The sequence below is a fragment of the Takifugu rubripes genome, chromosome 5, assembly GCF_901000725.2.
Source record: "Takifugu rubripes chromosome 5, fTakRub1.2, whole genome shotgun sequence".
Lineage (NCBI taxonomy): Eukaryota > Metazoa > Chordata > Actinopteri > Tetraodontiformes > Tetraodontidae > Takifugu > Takifugu rubripes.
The window spans coordinates 8,599,473-8,612,829 of NC_042289.1; the positions used below are offsets into that span (position 1 = coordinate 8,599,473).

The 13,357-nt window shown below is 44.8% G+C and overlaps 3 protein-coding genes across 3 annotated transcripts; 1 reads left to right on the forward strand and 2 right to left on the reverse strand.

The window, feature by feature from the left end:
* Positions 1-1,708: 1,708 nt before the first annotated feature.
* On the reverse strand, positions 1,709-3,846 carry LOC115249883 (sperm-associated antigen 4 protein-like). The gene is made up of 9 exons (XM_029836412.1): positions 3,482-3,846; positions 3,310-3,385; positions 2,935-3,080; positions 2,769-2,860; positions 2,527-2,668; positions 2,344-2,453; positions 2,074-2,247; positions 1,890-1,979; positions 1,709-1,820 (listed from the first exon to the last, which is right to left on the reverse strand). The coding sequence occupies exons 1-9, from the start codon at positions 3,498-3,500 to the stop codon at positions 1,713-1,715; spliced, it is 957 nt and encodes a 318-aa protein (XP_029692272.1). The 5' UTR covers positions 3,501-3,846; the 3' UTR covers positions 1,709-1,712.
* A 177-nt stretch (positions 3,847-4,023) lies between these two features.
* Positions 4,024-6,958, reverse strand: syngr2a (synaptogyrin 2a). Its single transcript, XM_003964651.3, has 4 exons — positions 6,733-6,958; positions 5,650-5,887; positions 5,416-5,552; positions 4,024-4,976 (listed from the first exon to the last, which is right to left on the reverse strand). The coding sequence occupies exons 1-4, from the start codon at positions 6,829-6,831 to the stop codon at positions 4,773-4,775; spliced, it is 678 nt and encodes a 225-aa protein (XP_003964700.1). The 5' UTR covers positions 6,832-6,958; the 3' UTR covers positions 4,024-4,772.
* Positions 6,959-7,284: 326 nt separating this feature from the next.
* LOC446005 (transmembrane channel-like protein 6) lies at positions 7,285-13,033 on the forward strand. The gene is made up of 16 exons (XM_011603992.2): positions 7,285-7,691; positions 7,819-8,012; positions 8,387-8,705; positions 8,778-9,192; positions 9,269-9,450; positions 9,521-9,665; positions 10,074-10,217; positions 10,535-10,692; positions 11,115-11,205; positions 11,352-11,449; positions 11,529-11,624; positions 11,710-11,785; positions 11,857-11,990; positions 12,183-12,359; positions 12,479-12,557; positions 12,733-13,033. Exons 1-16 carry the CDS (start codon positions 7,615-7,617, stop codon positions 12,787-12,789), a joined length of 2,442 nt encoding a protein of 813 aa, XP_011602294.2. The 5' UTR covers positions 7,285-7,614; the 3' UTR covers positions 12,790-13,033.
* The last annotated feature ends 324 nt before the right edge of the window (positions 13,034-13,357 follow it).

Here is a 13,357-nt window from a genome sequence, read left to right on the forward strand (position 1 = left end):
TAAATAGATTAGATTAGATTCAACTTTATTGTCATGACACATGTCACAAGTACAAGGCAACGAAATGCAGTTAGCATCCAACCAGAAGTGCTTAAGTAGCGAATAAAACTGTGGTGGGGTATATACAATATATACACACAATGATATATGTTTATGATATCAATCTATATGTTTGTATTTACAGAGTTCACAGATATGTAAAGAGTATATAAAAGTCATTGCAACCAAGATAAATATATATACAGGCTGTAACTATGGTGCTGAATTTCCTACAGGATCAATAGAGGTTATTTATGCAGTTTTTACGTTTTGACTATACAATAATGATAAAGTATGGTAAAAATGTGCAAAGTATGGAAAGCAGTGCAAATAACCGGATGTGGGTAGTGCAAATAACAGATGTAAATAGTGCAATAGACACACACATACATATATACAGTATATATATGTATATATTTAGCTTACTGTCAGGATTTCCAGTGTTGACAGGGTCATGATTGCTGTCATGCCGAGCACGCAAGTGTCTCAGCATAGATGATGTGTTGTTGCTGAAAGACAACTCTTGTGTGCATTGAAAACACCGCACCTACAAGCAATTGTAATTTTGAGACCCATTTAAAAATTAAAAATACAATTCAATTATGGAAACATAAAACGTATGCTATGAACTGCATTATACCTTATTTGGTGCTATGAGATCAAAATGATCCCAAACTTTAGAACATCGCTTATTGGTGGTACTCGCCATGAAACTTGCCAAAATACTCTAACTCTCACTCTCCAAATCGCTATCTCCTCACAACCCAACAATTTTGAAGCATAATAATGCATCTTATATAGCTGGTATGCCATCAAACCACTCAGATTTGTCTCAGAATGCACTGAAACTCCATGAGCCAATGACACACACTGAAAGACTGAACCAATGAACAGCTTCGAAACATTTTGAAGCAATGAAGCGCGAAGCGGTGAAGCTAGCTGGCTGAGTGTGTCAGGGCAACGTGACCAAAGAGGAGATACCTTCGTCTGCTGCCTCGAACATGTTCAAACAGGGTCACCAATGTGGCAGGAAGAGGAACGACTCGGACAGGGCAGATGGTTTGGACGTCTTTATTCTGCATCCACCAGACAATACTAAATGGCACGTCTAACAGTGCATTAACTCCAGGGCTAACCACGCCCATCACCCCATACATCACCTGGGTGTGAGATACACCCCCCATGTGTCCAACACAACTTCAAATATATATTCAATATGCATGCATATGGGCTGTGCAGCATCTGATTTCTTTGGATTTGATGAGCTTCTTTGCATTATAAGTGATCCTTCAGAGGGCTGATGTTGCTGCTATGATGGGGGGAGTCTACATGAGCAAGTGTTAGTCTTTCAGAGCACTTCAATATGGCCAGTGAGCCGTGCAGCCATTTTCAGACGTAGTTGTTCCAGAATAGTTGAGCAGCGTGGTCATCATCTGTGGTGGCTCAGGCTCAGTTTCTCATGGCCTGGATTCATTCATCAAACATCATCAGCACTCTCTCTGCAGGATGGGCAAGTTTTAGTGTGTAATTCGGAGACGGATTTCAGTAGCATGAGTCGTCAATCATTTCTGCTGGTAAAAGAATGGTTTTTGATTAATTTAAGAGAAATTTGACTTGGACCAAAAACTTTATCAAGTCAAATCAGTTTTATTCTTTACACTCACTGTTGTATCTTATATCCGTCCATGGACCCTGAAGCCATACAAGCATGTGTAGTCAGCATGGCCATAGTTGGATTCAATTTGCAAATCTATATATTTGAAATGAATACTGTCATGAACCTGCAAGATAAGATGAAAGAACAAGTTAGTTATGCTGTCATTTGAAATATAAAAACTCTTCCTCCTCACCTTCACTGCAAACGTCTGGCTTGGGTTACCCTCAAGATCATACATAAATTTCCCTAGATGCACCGCTTTATCATCTAAAGACTGTAGTCCCTGTCAGAGAAAAATCAGACCCCGGTAAACCCTGTGTTCTACAGCCCGTATCACGGCAACCTGTGGAACGTCTCCAGTTGCATTTGATACTCACATAGACCGTAAAGTGACGCGGGGCCGAGGGGATGGTGTCGTTTGGGGAAACAGACTTTAAAACATGATCCAGGGTCACATTGCTGACGGTAATGGTGTGGGAGAGTTCAATAAACAGGTTGCCATGGCTACCCGGAAATGACCAACAGTTCCCTGGGATTAGAGGATGTTGTCCCTGAGGAGAAAATAAAACAAACAAAACAAAAAACCTTTTAGCCAAAGATTGCTGTTTCAGTGTGGAAGAATATTAGTGAACTAGATCAATACTCACCTGAATGACAGCTGCTGGAACCACTTTTGAGAAAAGTTGAATCCCCAACAACTTTTCTCCCACGATCCTCCCATAGGTGCTGGAGGATCGTTTTTTGTCCACTTTGGCTCCTGCACATCAAAGAAAAAAAACAGTGAGAACAAGATCAAGGTGGAAAAGTGGACCTATGGCGACACATCGTACCATGAGACTCCAGAGCAAAGTTGGTCCAGAAATTTGAATCTGGGTCCTGATAGGTCAGTTTCAGTTTTTCCTTCACATCATCTAATTCAACTTGGAGCTTATCTATGTACATCATCATCTCATCACAAATATCAATGGGTCTCTAAAAGGTCAAAGAAAAGGCCACTTTAATGGTCCATTCCTTCCCAATGGTTTTCACGCCATCATGCAGCTGTTTCTATTACTTTGGATCATGTAAATACCTTATTAAAGACTGGAGAGAAGATCGCTCCAGGACCCTTTGGTCTCAAAGGAGAAACAATGCTCCTCAAACCGAAAAAGATGATCGGAAGGCCTGATGGAGGGGAAAAAGATTCATTCAGAACAGCAGATCAAACATCTCATATATGTTTATGACAGATGACTTACCTAAAATCACGATGCACGCAAAGGTAAAATATAAAGCCTTCAAATTTAAGGGATCAGCATCGCTGCTGTCAAAAATGCTCTTGGAACTGTTGGAGCTGCTGATGATGCTGCTGCTCACTTGGCTCCTCCCACTCGCCAAGCTGCGCCTGAAATCATTGTAAAGAAAGGAGGGAACGTTCAGAGCCGTGACGACAAAAAATGGGATTGGGAGTAGAACCAGACCAAGGGTGTCCCAGTCCAGCTCCTGAGCCGGGTTTCTATCCCACAGATAGACAACCTGGGCTCTCACTTCCAGAATTTTTGGCCTGGTCGGACACAAAACCCAGCGGGAACACACCCTGACTGAGAAGATGTGACTTGTATTTTTCATTTCACCTGTAAATTCTGAGGGAACGTCTTTGACCGCCGTACAAAGCCAGGTCACCAAGCCCCGAACTCTGACTTTGTGTTTCTATAAAGGACACAGCAGATTCAAATCAGTAACTCAGTAAATGCATTTCTAACATATATACATGCAGGCATTATTACAACAACCTGCCCTACTCACCGTTGGTGTTCCAGATCATGTTTCTGGTGTAATTTAGAAAATCAGAAGACTTCCTGAGCAGTTATTTAAAAACAGAATTTCTATGTAAATATCGCTGAAATGACTGATAAAAACTAGCAACCTTGGGTCATTAAGTAGGTTGCAGCTTATATTTGTGTTTTTATCAAGGCTTTCAAGCTTTGATCCATCAAAGCCTTTGACAGAAATATATACATGTTTCAAAGCTATAAATCTCTTTATTCTTTGCAAGTGTTGACCTCCCAAACACAAACTTTCCAACTTCTTGTGTTCTATTTATTCCTAGCCAGACAGAACAGTTTGGCCAGATAGTGTTCCAGGAAGAGCTGACCCAGCTCATCTCCATCCATGTCCCCCCCCCCCCCCCCCCCCCCCCCCCCCCCCCCCTTCCAGTACCCACAGCTGCTCCAGGATATTGGAATATGGCAGAGGTGTTCCCCAAGGCCACGTCCTTGCCACCTCAGGTTCAGGAGTTTCTGGATGTTTGATGTCAACAATCACACAGAACAAAAGAGGAAACAGAGTCCAAAACAACACCTGTTTTTATTTGGCACCCCACGTGTGAAGTCGAACAAAATAGTTTGATTGTCACAACGAAGCATATAAATGTGTCAATTGCCCCAATATAACTCACAAAAGAACAATGTAAATCACTTTTTTTTCCTTTTTTTTTTAAGTGTAATGAACAAAAATGTCTACTTTATACTTCGTAGGCGGCTCGTGAATTTCACCACCTTGGGGAAAAAAAGAAACACTCCACACAATCGCCTAAGACGAGACAAGGCTATCAAAATCAAACATTACAAATAAACTACTTAAGGAAAATGTCTGTTTCTCAGTGCATGAAAGGCATTTTCAGTGGTTGATTAAAAGGGGAAAAAAAAGAATCAAAAATGACAGTAGTTACAGGTGAATACTTCCAGGAGATAAGGAGAATTAAGGAGAAATTAAGGAGATAATTTAGGATGGTGAAGTAGATCTGGTAGAAATTATGGATTGTTCATTTAAAAAAAATCTTAATGAAATTTAAAATGCACTCATAAGATGAAAAGAATCACTCAAAGAACAGTTGATGTGGCACCACATTACCCCAATAAACTAAAAAAAAAAGCAAAAATATTAAACGTCGGTCCACCAGTATGTGACACAAACATCCTACTGGTAATAACTGGGAGTGCAGGGGAACAATCTGATGAAACTGGGACCTCTGGCAATCATTTTTATTTTAAAGCAAGAAAAGGAACCTCCCTCTGTTCATTTGTGGGCCAGTCCTTTAGTACGACGGAGGCTGGTACTCTCCCGGCTGCTCCTGACTGTTGGAGAACGGGGACTGCTGGTAGCCCGAGGGGCCGCTGCTGCCGGCGTACGGCCCAGGTGGGTATGGGGTGGTATGATCGTTGGCTGGGTCCCGGTATTCATGGTCAAATTCTCTGACCCCTTGGCGATACCTTCTATATGCAAAGTAGGCCAAAATTGCCTGTGAGAAAATACAAACGTGCAAGTGGAGATTTAATGCGACTGATGAGTGGGTTATCTTTTTTTCTAAACTGATCTTTGAAAGTACAAAAGTGGGAAAAATCAGATTTATACATGAATAAATTCACAAAATGGTTCCAACAACCTTACATCGGTTTAAAAATGTTATTTTCCCCATAGTTCTACCTACAAACCTTCGTGCTTGAATTATGAACGTTGAGAAACAGCGCCCTCTACTGTTCACTAAGCGACCGTGCAAATGCCAAATCTGTTTTTGGATTATGACCAGCAGAGCTATGCGGATATTTCCCCCTTGTATGTCAATAAACTCCTGTCACACCAAGTATATATATTTGGGTTCTTATGGCTTTATTGGTTTGAATAATGAACCGCGTGGTCTCAGTGAACCCCAAAGCTGTCACTGACACGTTGGGTCTTACCCAGGTGCCGATGGAGAAGAAGGAGAAGGCGATCACGGCCCGAGCGGCATCATGTGAGCCGGCAAATTTCGCTGTGGTGTGGGCCCACTGGTTGGCCAGGACACAGAAACAGATTAACCACAGGAGCGTCCACGTCGCTGTCCCACAACGAAAACGGCAACAGATAAGGGTCCACACAAGAGTTCACTTCCCGTTTTGGAGTCCCATTGAACAGTATATTGAAAATGGACTCACCTGAGAAGACAAAATCTCCCCCTACTATAATCTTTCTCTGGTTTGCATTGCTTATCTGAGGGAAGTTTGCATCTACTACGAGCATGACGACACAAGCCAAGAAAGCGATGATGCCGATTCCCACTCCGTAGCTGCAGGCGCTGTCGTTTTCATTAAACATGCAGTTTGTTTCTTTGGAGGTGTCCGGGTTTATGTAGCCCTCTGCTGTAATGGTTGCAAACACCACAATGGAGAACAACTGCAGACAAGAGACACACAAAGGGTTAATCAGGTTAAACACGAGCTGAATTTACCTACCAGTCCTGATCATCAGGGATGAAGCATTATAGTACACCTTTTAGTCTAGTCTTTGTTTAGTTTAGCTCTTATTGACAAAGTCATTTGTTGTCCATGTTTGTTGATGCTGTAAAATACTTTTGAAATTGGTAAATTGTACTTTACACCTCCCATAATATCTCCTTTAAGTTATAATGTAATACCAGCCAAAGCAAAAGCAGGATAAATGTAATTTCGTCCAGTTTATTTAGATGCGTGACTTTTACTTATAATGGGTATAAGTGAAAAATATCCAATAGCGAGTTGAACATGGCACTTTTCCTTCCTCCACAATGAGTTTTAGGTACTTTTACAAGCGGAACTTTGCGTTTTTCTACATTTCTAATCTGCGTAGCAACAGGTGACGCGCAACCTTTTAATCCCCAAGGCAGACTGTAAACTTTCCCCATTCTCTGAGTTTTACTCACACATCCGGGTGTGAGATTTAACTTTTAGAATTGAGACATTAAAGATAAAGTAGAAGATTTAACCAGTCAGCGGATGGGCAGCAGTGGGTGACACAGCAGCGAACCTGCTAGCTTACAGCTACAAGTGCTACAAAACAAACAAAGCTCATTTTTCAATCAATGACGATTTTATTCCACATTTCAACCTAAAACTCAGTTCAAGTCCACTGTCTACAGCGCGTAAAGCCACCGGCCCACCCGGGGAGCTCCTCAGGTCGGGCAGTAGCGGCTCACATCTGTCAGGATCGACCCAGTGACAGCTGGCTAAAGCCGATGCTAACGTATCCGTGTCGTCACTCACCCAGCTCAGACACCGGAGGACGGTCTGCGGCTGCTTCAGAAACCCCACAAAGTCAAAGGCACCGCCGGCCAACGAGGCCCCGTAAGCGCTGCTCTGCATGTTTTTTTTACCACCCTGGAATATCCGAGAAAATGGTTTAAAGTAGAGGGGGAAAGTCACCGCTTGGACGGGTTGACGTTTCACAGAGAGAACTTCCTGAGAACTTTTTAAAGACCGCCCCTGGCCTGACGCATAAATCGCAAACGTTTTAAAAAAAGGACTAAAATGTTAAAGTCCACTAAAAGAATAATTAGGCAGCCGCGATGTATCTTTATTCAGCAATTAAAGTCCACGAAAAACGATCTCATTCGTGAGTAAACGTGTTGGTGAATGTCTTTAGTAGATGTCATAAGTCTGAAACTGACGCTGTGAACACGCACGATGTCAGTTATGATTATCATCGGAAGAGTCAGTGGCTCATAAATATTCGAATATTGCACGAATGGTTTTGGTGGGTTTTTTTTTGTTTGTTTGTTTGGTTGGTTGATTGGTTGGTTGTTTTTTGTCCTTTAGAAACCACCATGCAGTTCTGCGTTTCTTCAAACAAATGACCACAAGGGGGCGCCAAAGACCCACCAACGTCAACACAAAAACTGTTCAATAAGCAGTTATTGTTCTTGTTCTTCCTATTATTAATAAATGATTGAAAAGTGCTAGTTGATTTTGTGCTGTGTTGAAAGCCATGTTTGACATTGCATGACACAGATAGGAACCTTTGCAGCAACTAGAAATGAGGCAAAGCTGCTGGCCTGAATAAGAAAAAGAGGAAGTCTCTGTCTCTCTTGATGTGTGACTGCCATGAGAACACGGCATTATTGACTGTAGACTACATCATCGGGGACCATGGCCCATAGTCTGAGCTTCAATATCGAAGAGCGAACGGACTCTGAATCTGACTCCGACCCTGACTACGAGTACGAGTACGTCAGAGTTCCAAACATTTAAGATGACCATCACCAGTGTTCGTTGACCTGCTTCTTTACGCTGCTGAGTATTTGCTGTGACTTTTGCCAACAATGGGAGATTGCTTTACTGGCTGTTCTGCAGTGACCTGGGAGTGGGCGAAACAGCTCAGAACTCACTGAGACTGGTTGAGCGGCCTGCAGTCAGGACTCAGAGGTGTCCTCCACCGACACACTCGGACGTATTAAAGGAAAACAGCGGTGCAGACTCGCTCCAGAGGAATGACTTGTCTCCTGCCACGCTCTGGGTGCTCTCTTCAATGCCCAGTCGCACTGCTGGTAAGATGAACTTTAAACTTTACTGGTAATGAACACTAATGTTAAGAACCCAATAGGCAGAGGAAAGGGACAGCGTTTGCCTCCGAAATGTAGGAATTTCAATTAATATGATTCAAGTTGCATTGATGTAAAGTGTTGCAGACTAGTAGCGTGGCAGTGAAAGACGTAAGGATTGTGGTTTTTCACACCCCGCAGCGGCCGCCTCACTGTGTGATCACATCTTCCACCCGCTCAATGCTTTTGACAAGTCAAGAATATGTGTTGATGTCCCCATCCGGTTTGCCCCAGGGACACAGACGGCGTCTTTGACACTGTGGGGTTTTAATTTGATGAGAGTCAGAACAAGTTTGACCCACATTACTCTGTTACAACAGGGTCCAGGTCCATCTACCGTCCTGGCGGATGCTCATCTCAGCCTCACGGACAGCAGCGCTCCAGGTTAAACCAGGATAACGGTGCTCCTCCAAAAGTTGCTGATTTGGGGAAAGACAGAACTGAAAGTGGGCTGGAAAATTTTCTTAATGCATTTACAGAAACCACGTGGCAGATCCATTTGGGGAGCGTTTTGTCCCATTTTTTCTTTACAGGGAACAGGAAGAAGTTGCTGTCCAACCTGCGAAGCCTCTCGGTGCGTGAGAGCATGCAAAAACTGCGCTGCATGCCGCTCAGCCTGGTAGAGAAGATAGAAATACGGTACATGTGGCCCTGTAGGCCTGTACTGCTGTTTAGGGAACCACGACTCAACTCTCATCCATCCTTTCTCAGGCAGCTGGCTATCAGGGACGTCTCCAAGAGGTCCCTCATCAGCGGGAACGTTCCCTGCTACAGTCAGTGCATCCACAGTTTTAGGGTGAGTCCAAACCTTTTGGCTGTCTTCCTTTGTCCACATGAATCACGTGTGTTTCCTCCTGCTCAGAGCTGGTGCAGCAGGAGTCTGCCCGTCATCAGTTCCCTCCAGCTGTGGCACTCGGCCTTGAAGAACCTGAGCGGACGTTTCGGGACTGGAGTGCTCTCCTACTTCCTGTTCCTGCGGACTCTGTTGCTGTCTAACCTTCTGCTGTTCGCCATCACCGGTCTGTTCCTCATCTTTCCCCAGGCCATCAACCCTCCTCACCTTCCTGACAATCCAATGGACAATCCACCGGACTCTTTGAGCAACTTTGACCTGCTCATGGGGACGGTAAGACGGGTTTTAAGGAGCGGGGCTCTATTTCTGGCTCCCTCTCTCTCAATCCTCTGTCTGTTGCCTCCGGCAGGGCTCCCTGTCCCAGAGCCTGATGTTTTATGGCTACTACAACGGCTCCATCATCAGAACTTGTGCAGCTACATCTCTGAGCTCCACTGATTGCGCTCAGGTGATGCTTTACAGCATCCCCGCGGCCTATTTCCTCACCACCATCATCACCTTCTTTGCCATCTGCATCATCCTGGTGTACAGGTGGGACAGTCAGGGTCTTCTCTTCTGACCTGTGGCGTGTGACCTTCGTGACCTTGTCATTCTCCCACAGAGTGTCCACCACCTTCGGGAGAAGCTTTCACATCCTCGAGGCCCCCAGGATAATGGCTGTGAAGGTTTTCTCCTCCTGGGACTTTAAAGTCAACAAGAAGTCTTCAGTCAAGCTTCAGTCTAAGAAAATCAGCACTCAGCTAAGAGTACGCAGTCCAATTAACGGTGGACCCTGCTCTGAATGTAAAGGCTCATCTTGCACCCGCCTGACTCCTAAATCAGGATAGCAAACCAGCCTTTCTTTCACTCTCTCCTGCGCTCCCTCCATTTTTCCTTCCCCATTACCCAGCTGGCCATCAGCAGCATCATGGAGGGGGACCAAGGAGTATTTCCAGCCACTGTTACTTGCTCAGGGGTCAGACTCTGGTTCTCTACGGCACCTAGAGACAATCTGATCATCAGATACTATTTCTGTGAAAATCACAGGAAGCTGCAACACCTTGTTCTGGAACCCGTGATCCGTTTCCAAAACACAGCCAGCAACGCTTTTAAATGAGACGTCACCTTTGACACCATCCAAAACACTCAACCTCACACATCTGCTCTTCCATCAGGAGCTGCTGTCCGACGCCATCGGTGGCGAAAGTGAAAAAAGCTGCACGCAGCGTCTCTGCCGCCTCGCTGTCCGCCTGATTGCGTGGACCGTTAGCCTGGCCAGCATCATCAGTTGCACCCTGGGCGTCCACAACATGTCTGAGGTGAGCAGCAGCCGCTGTGCAGCCGGGGCCCGATGCAGCCGGGGCCCGATGCAGCCGGGGCCCGATGCAGCCGGGGCCCGATGCAGCCGGGCCTGAGCAGCTGTCAGAGGCACAAAAATAACAAGCTGCACCTTCCCCAACCACAGCTCTTCTACTTCTCCTTTTTCTTTCACGGCAGACATTTTACATATTTCCTTCTTCGGTCTGTGGAAGATTTTGCGCAGGCGCTTATTAAAGCGCTTGCGCTGAAGCGTTCCAGCCATTTCTGAGACATCCACGTTGAGGACTTGCTCAGCATGGCTGCTGTGTATTCGCAGGCTCACCTCACAAAGGGAAAACTTGGAGGGTTTGATCTGCTCCTCATGGCTGTGCTGGTGTCAGCCTGCAACCTGCTGCTCCCTAGCCTCTTCAACCTGTGTGCCTGGGTGGAGGATCGCGACTCGCCTGGGGATCAGGTTTACGTCTCCATCTTCAGGTGCACCACACTCAACCTTCACAAAATGTCAGCCTCGCAGATGTTCTCCCCTTGGTCGAAAATGTTTTTTTAAGGTTTAATATCAAGGTGAAAATGGATAAAAGTACTGTCCTGCTGACCCCCGGGACCTTGATAATGGCATGTTAGCACTGATGAACATGGTTTGGTGCACACTGTCTGGTCTGGTTACTCACACCAGCTGGCTGAACATCTATATAAATAGACCAGGTGTGAATATTCACACATCCAGTGTTATATCTATATTCTGAGCTTACCTAACAATCTACTCATATCTGTAAAACTGATATAGAACTACTAAATGATGTCTGCAGTTACTCTACATTTACAGTCAAGTTGACTTTATTACTTTATTACTTTTTTACTTTGTTTTATGAGGTAAAGGAGCTCAACCTTCTTCACAGGAACCTGCTGCTGAAGGTCTGCATGGTTGGAGCGCTGTGTTTCCGGTGGCTCAAGAGAATCGCCATGGAACCAGAAAGTCACGGTTTACAGGTTTAAAATCTGCTTTGAACTCATTAGGATTATGGTCCCAAGGCCAGGCTGAGCTTTGATCTGAAAATTTCAGTTATGGTCTTCCTTTGCACCCTCACCGGGGTTTGACCAATTTTGGAGATGCTTATCAGTTCTACCGTTTGCAGTGCTGGGAGAGCTTCGTGGGACAAGAACTTTATCGCCTTCTCCTCGTGGACTTTGTCTTCACGGCGCTTCACACATTTTTGGGAGAGTTCCTGTGGGGGCAAGTAATCACTTCACTGTGTAGCTTCAGACTTGATCATTTAATGCTCATCGGCTGACTGATGAGCTCCTCCCTCCAGACTCTTTTCCAGACAACTGCTGAAGCGGAGGAGGAAGCCCGGGTTTGATATCGCCCGGAACGTGCTGGAGCTCATATATGGACAAACTCTCACTTGGTATTAGCCCGGAACTCTGCAGCACATCCCAGAAATCCGGACTGGTATCTAAAATGAAGGAGCACTCTGTCTGTCTTCTGCCCAGGTTCGGGGTCCTGTTTGCACCACTTCTGCCTGCAGTTCAGATAATAAAGCTGATTGTGCTCTTTTACTTGAAAAAAGTGGGTAAAGCAGATCACCGTCGCTGAAATGAGCAAAAACAAATCTAACACTCGACTGTTCTTTCCTCCAGAGCGGCGTCTTGCTCAACTGCCAGGCTCCGCGAAAGCCCTGGAGGGCCAATCAGATGTCGTCCCTGTTCCTTTTCCTCCTCTGCTTCCCCTCATTTGCTGGTGTTGCCGTCACTGTCGCCTACACGATGTGGATGTAAGTGCTACAAACACATCTCTTGTAATGACCACACAGCACGCAAGCATGTTCCCAGCCTGTGAGGGACGCATAGTACTTCTCTAAACGTAGCACCTCCACATAAACATGTTTACGAACAACACTTATATTTAAATGCATGTTTGAAATATTTGGAACGAGCGTCACTATTGAATTCCTGCCGGGCTGCAGGGTCAGACCGTCGAGCGGATGCGGACCATTCAGGAATCTCACCAGAATGTCAGAGTCAGGTCACCTGTGGGCACAGCAGCTGAGGAACAGTCACCTGAGCCTGTCCTGGCTGTACTGGACCTACACCTATCTGGTGGAGAAACCGGGGGTCTTGTTTCTGGCCAGCGGAGTCTTTCTGTGCGTGGCTACAGGCAAAAACAGGATCAGTTCCACTATCGCTGCTTTGATTTTGCTTTTAGCTTCAATTATTTGGCTTTGAGCCTGATCTGTGATTGATTTCCTGCTCCATTTCTCAGAATCGTGATCTACTTTAAGACTCAGGTGGCCGACGGACAGAGAAGAATCATCAGCCTGTTAGAAAAGCAAATTGCAAATGTATGTTGACACCAAAATGCTACAGCACTGACATTTAAAACATTGTTTTTTCACCTCTGTTGTTAGACAGACACACAAATGTATTTTGAATGGCAACAGTGAGAATAACATACAGTTCAGAGGCAATGCTAGCATAACAAAATGGTAAAACAGATTGTTTTGCTCTTATTTACAGGAGGGTAAAGACAAAGAGTTTCTTATCAGAAGACTTAAGGATCTCTCTAAAGCCTGAAGGCTCCAACTTCAGCACTCGCAGTGATATTGATGCACCTGTTTCTTTCATATATTAAAATGGTTTTGTCACTCTAAAGGCAGCTTTCACATTTGCAGCAATATCCTCTGGGCCACCTAAAATATTTTTTCTATTGTCACAATATTTATTACTAGTATGAACGTTTCAAACTATTTGAAGTCCATTTGCTCATCATTGTTTCACATTTTTGTATGAGATTAAAACGCATTATTCGCAAAAAGGTGTAGACGTGTGAAATGCTTCATGTTAAAATCCCCCATGTCACCGGATCCACATGTAAAGAAAAGGACGCAAATTTAACTTTTCTATTTAATTATAGATTCAGATTTGAATATAAACTGCAGCTGCAAACCTGTTATTCCAGCCGACAGCAGACATGTGCTCAGTAATGTCAGCTATCCCATAATTGCTTATCCCCACTGATATTCACTGGCTGCTGAACAAGTTGGGTGGCTGGGTCTGGCCCAAACGGAAATAAAAGGGTGCACCCTCGCTGGCCTGACATCCAATCGGAACTTTGACTGGGTGATCATCGACTGCAGCTTCG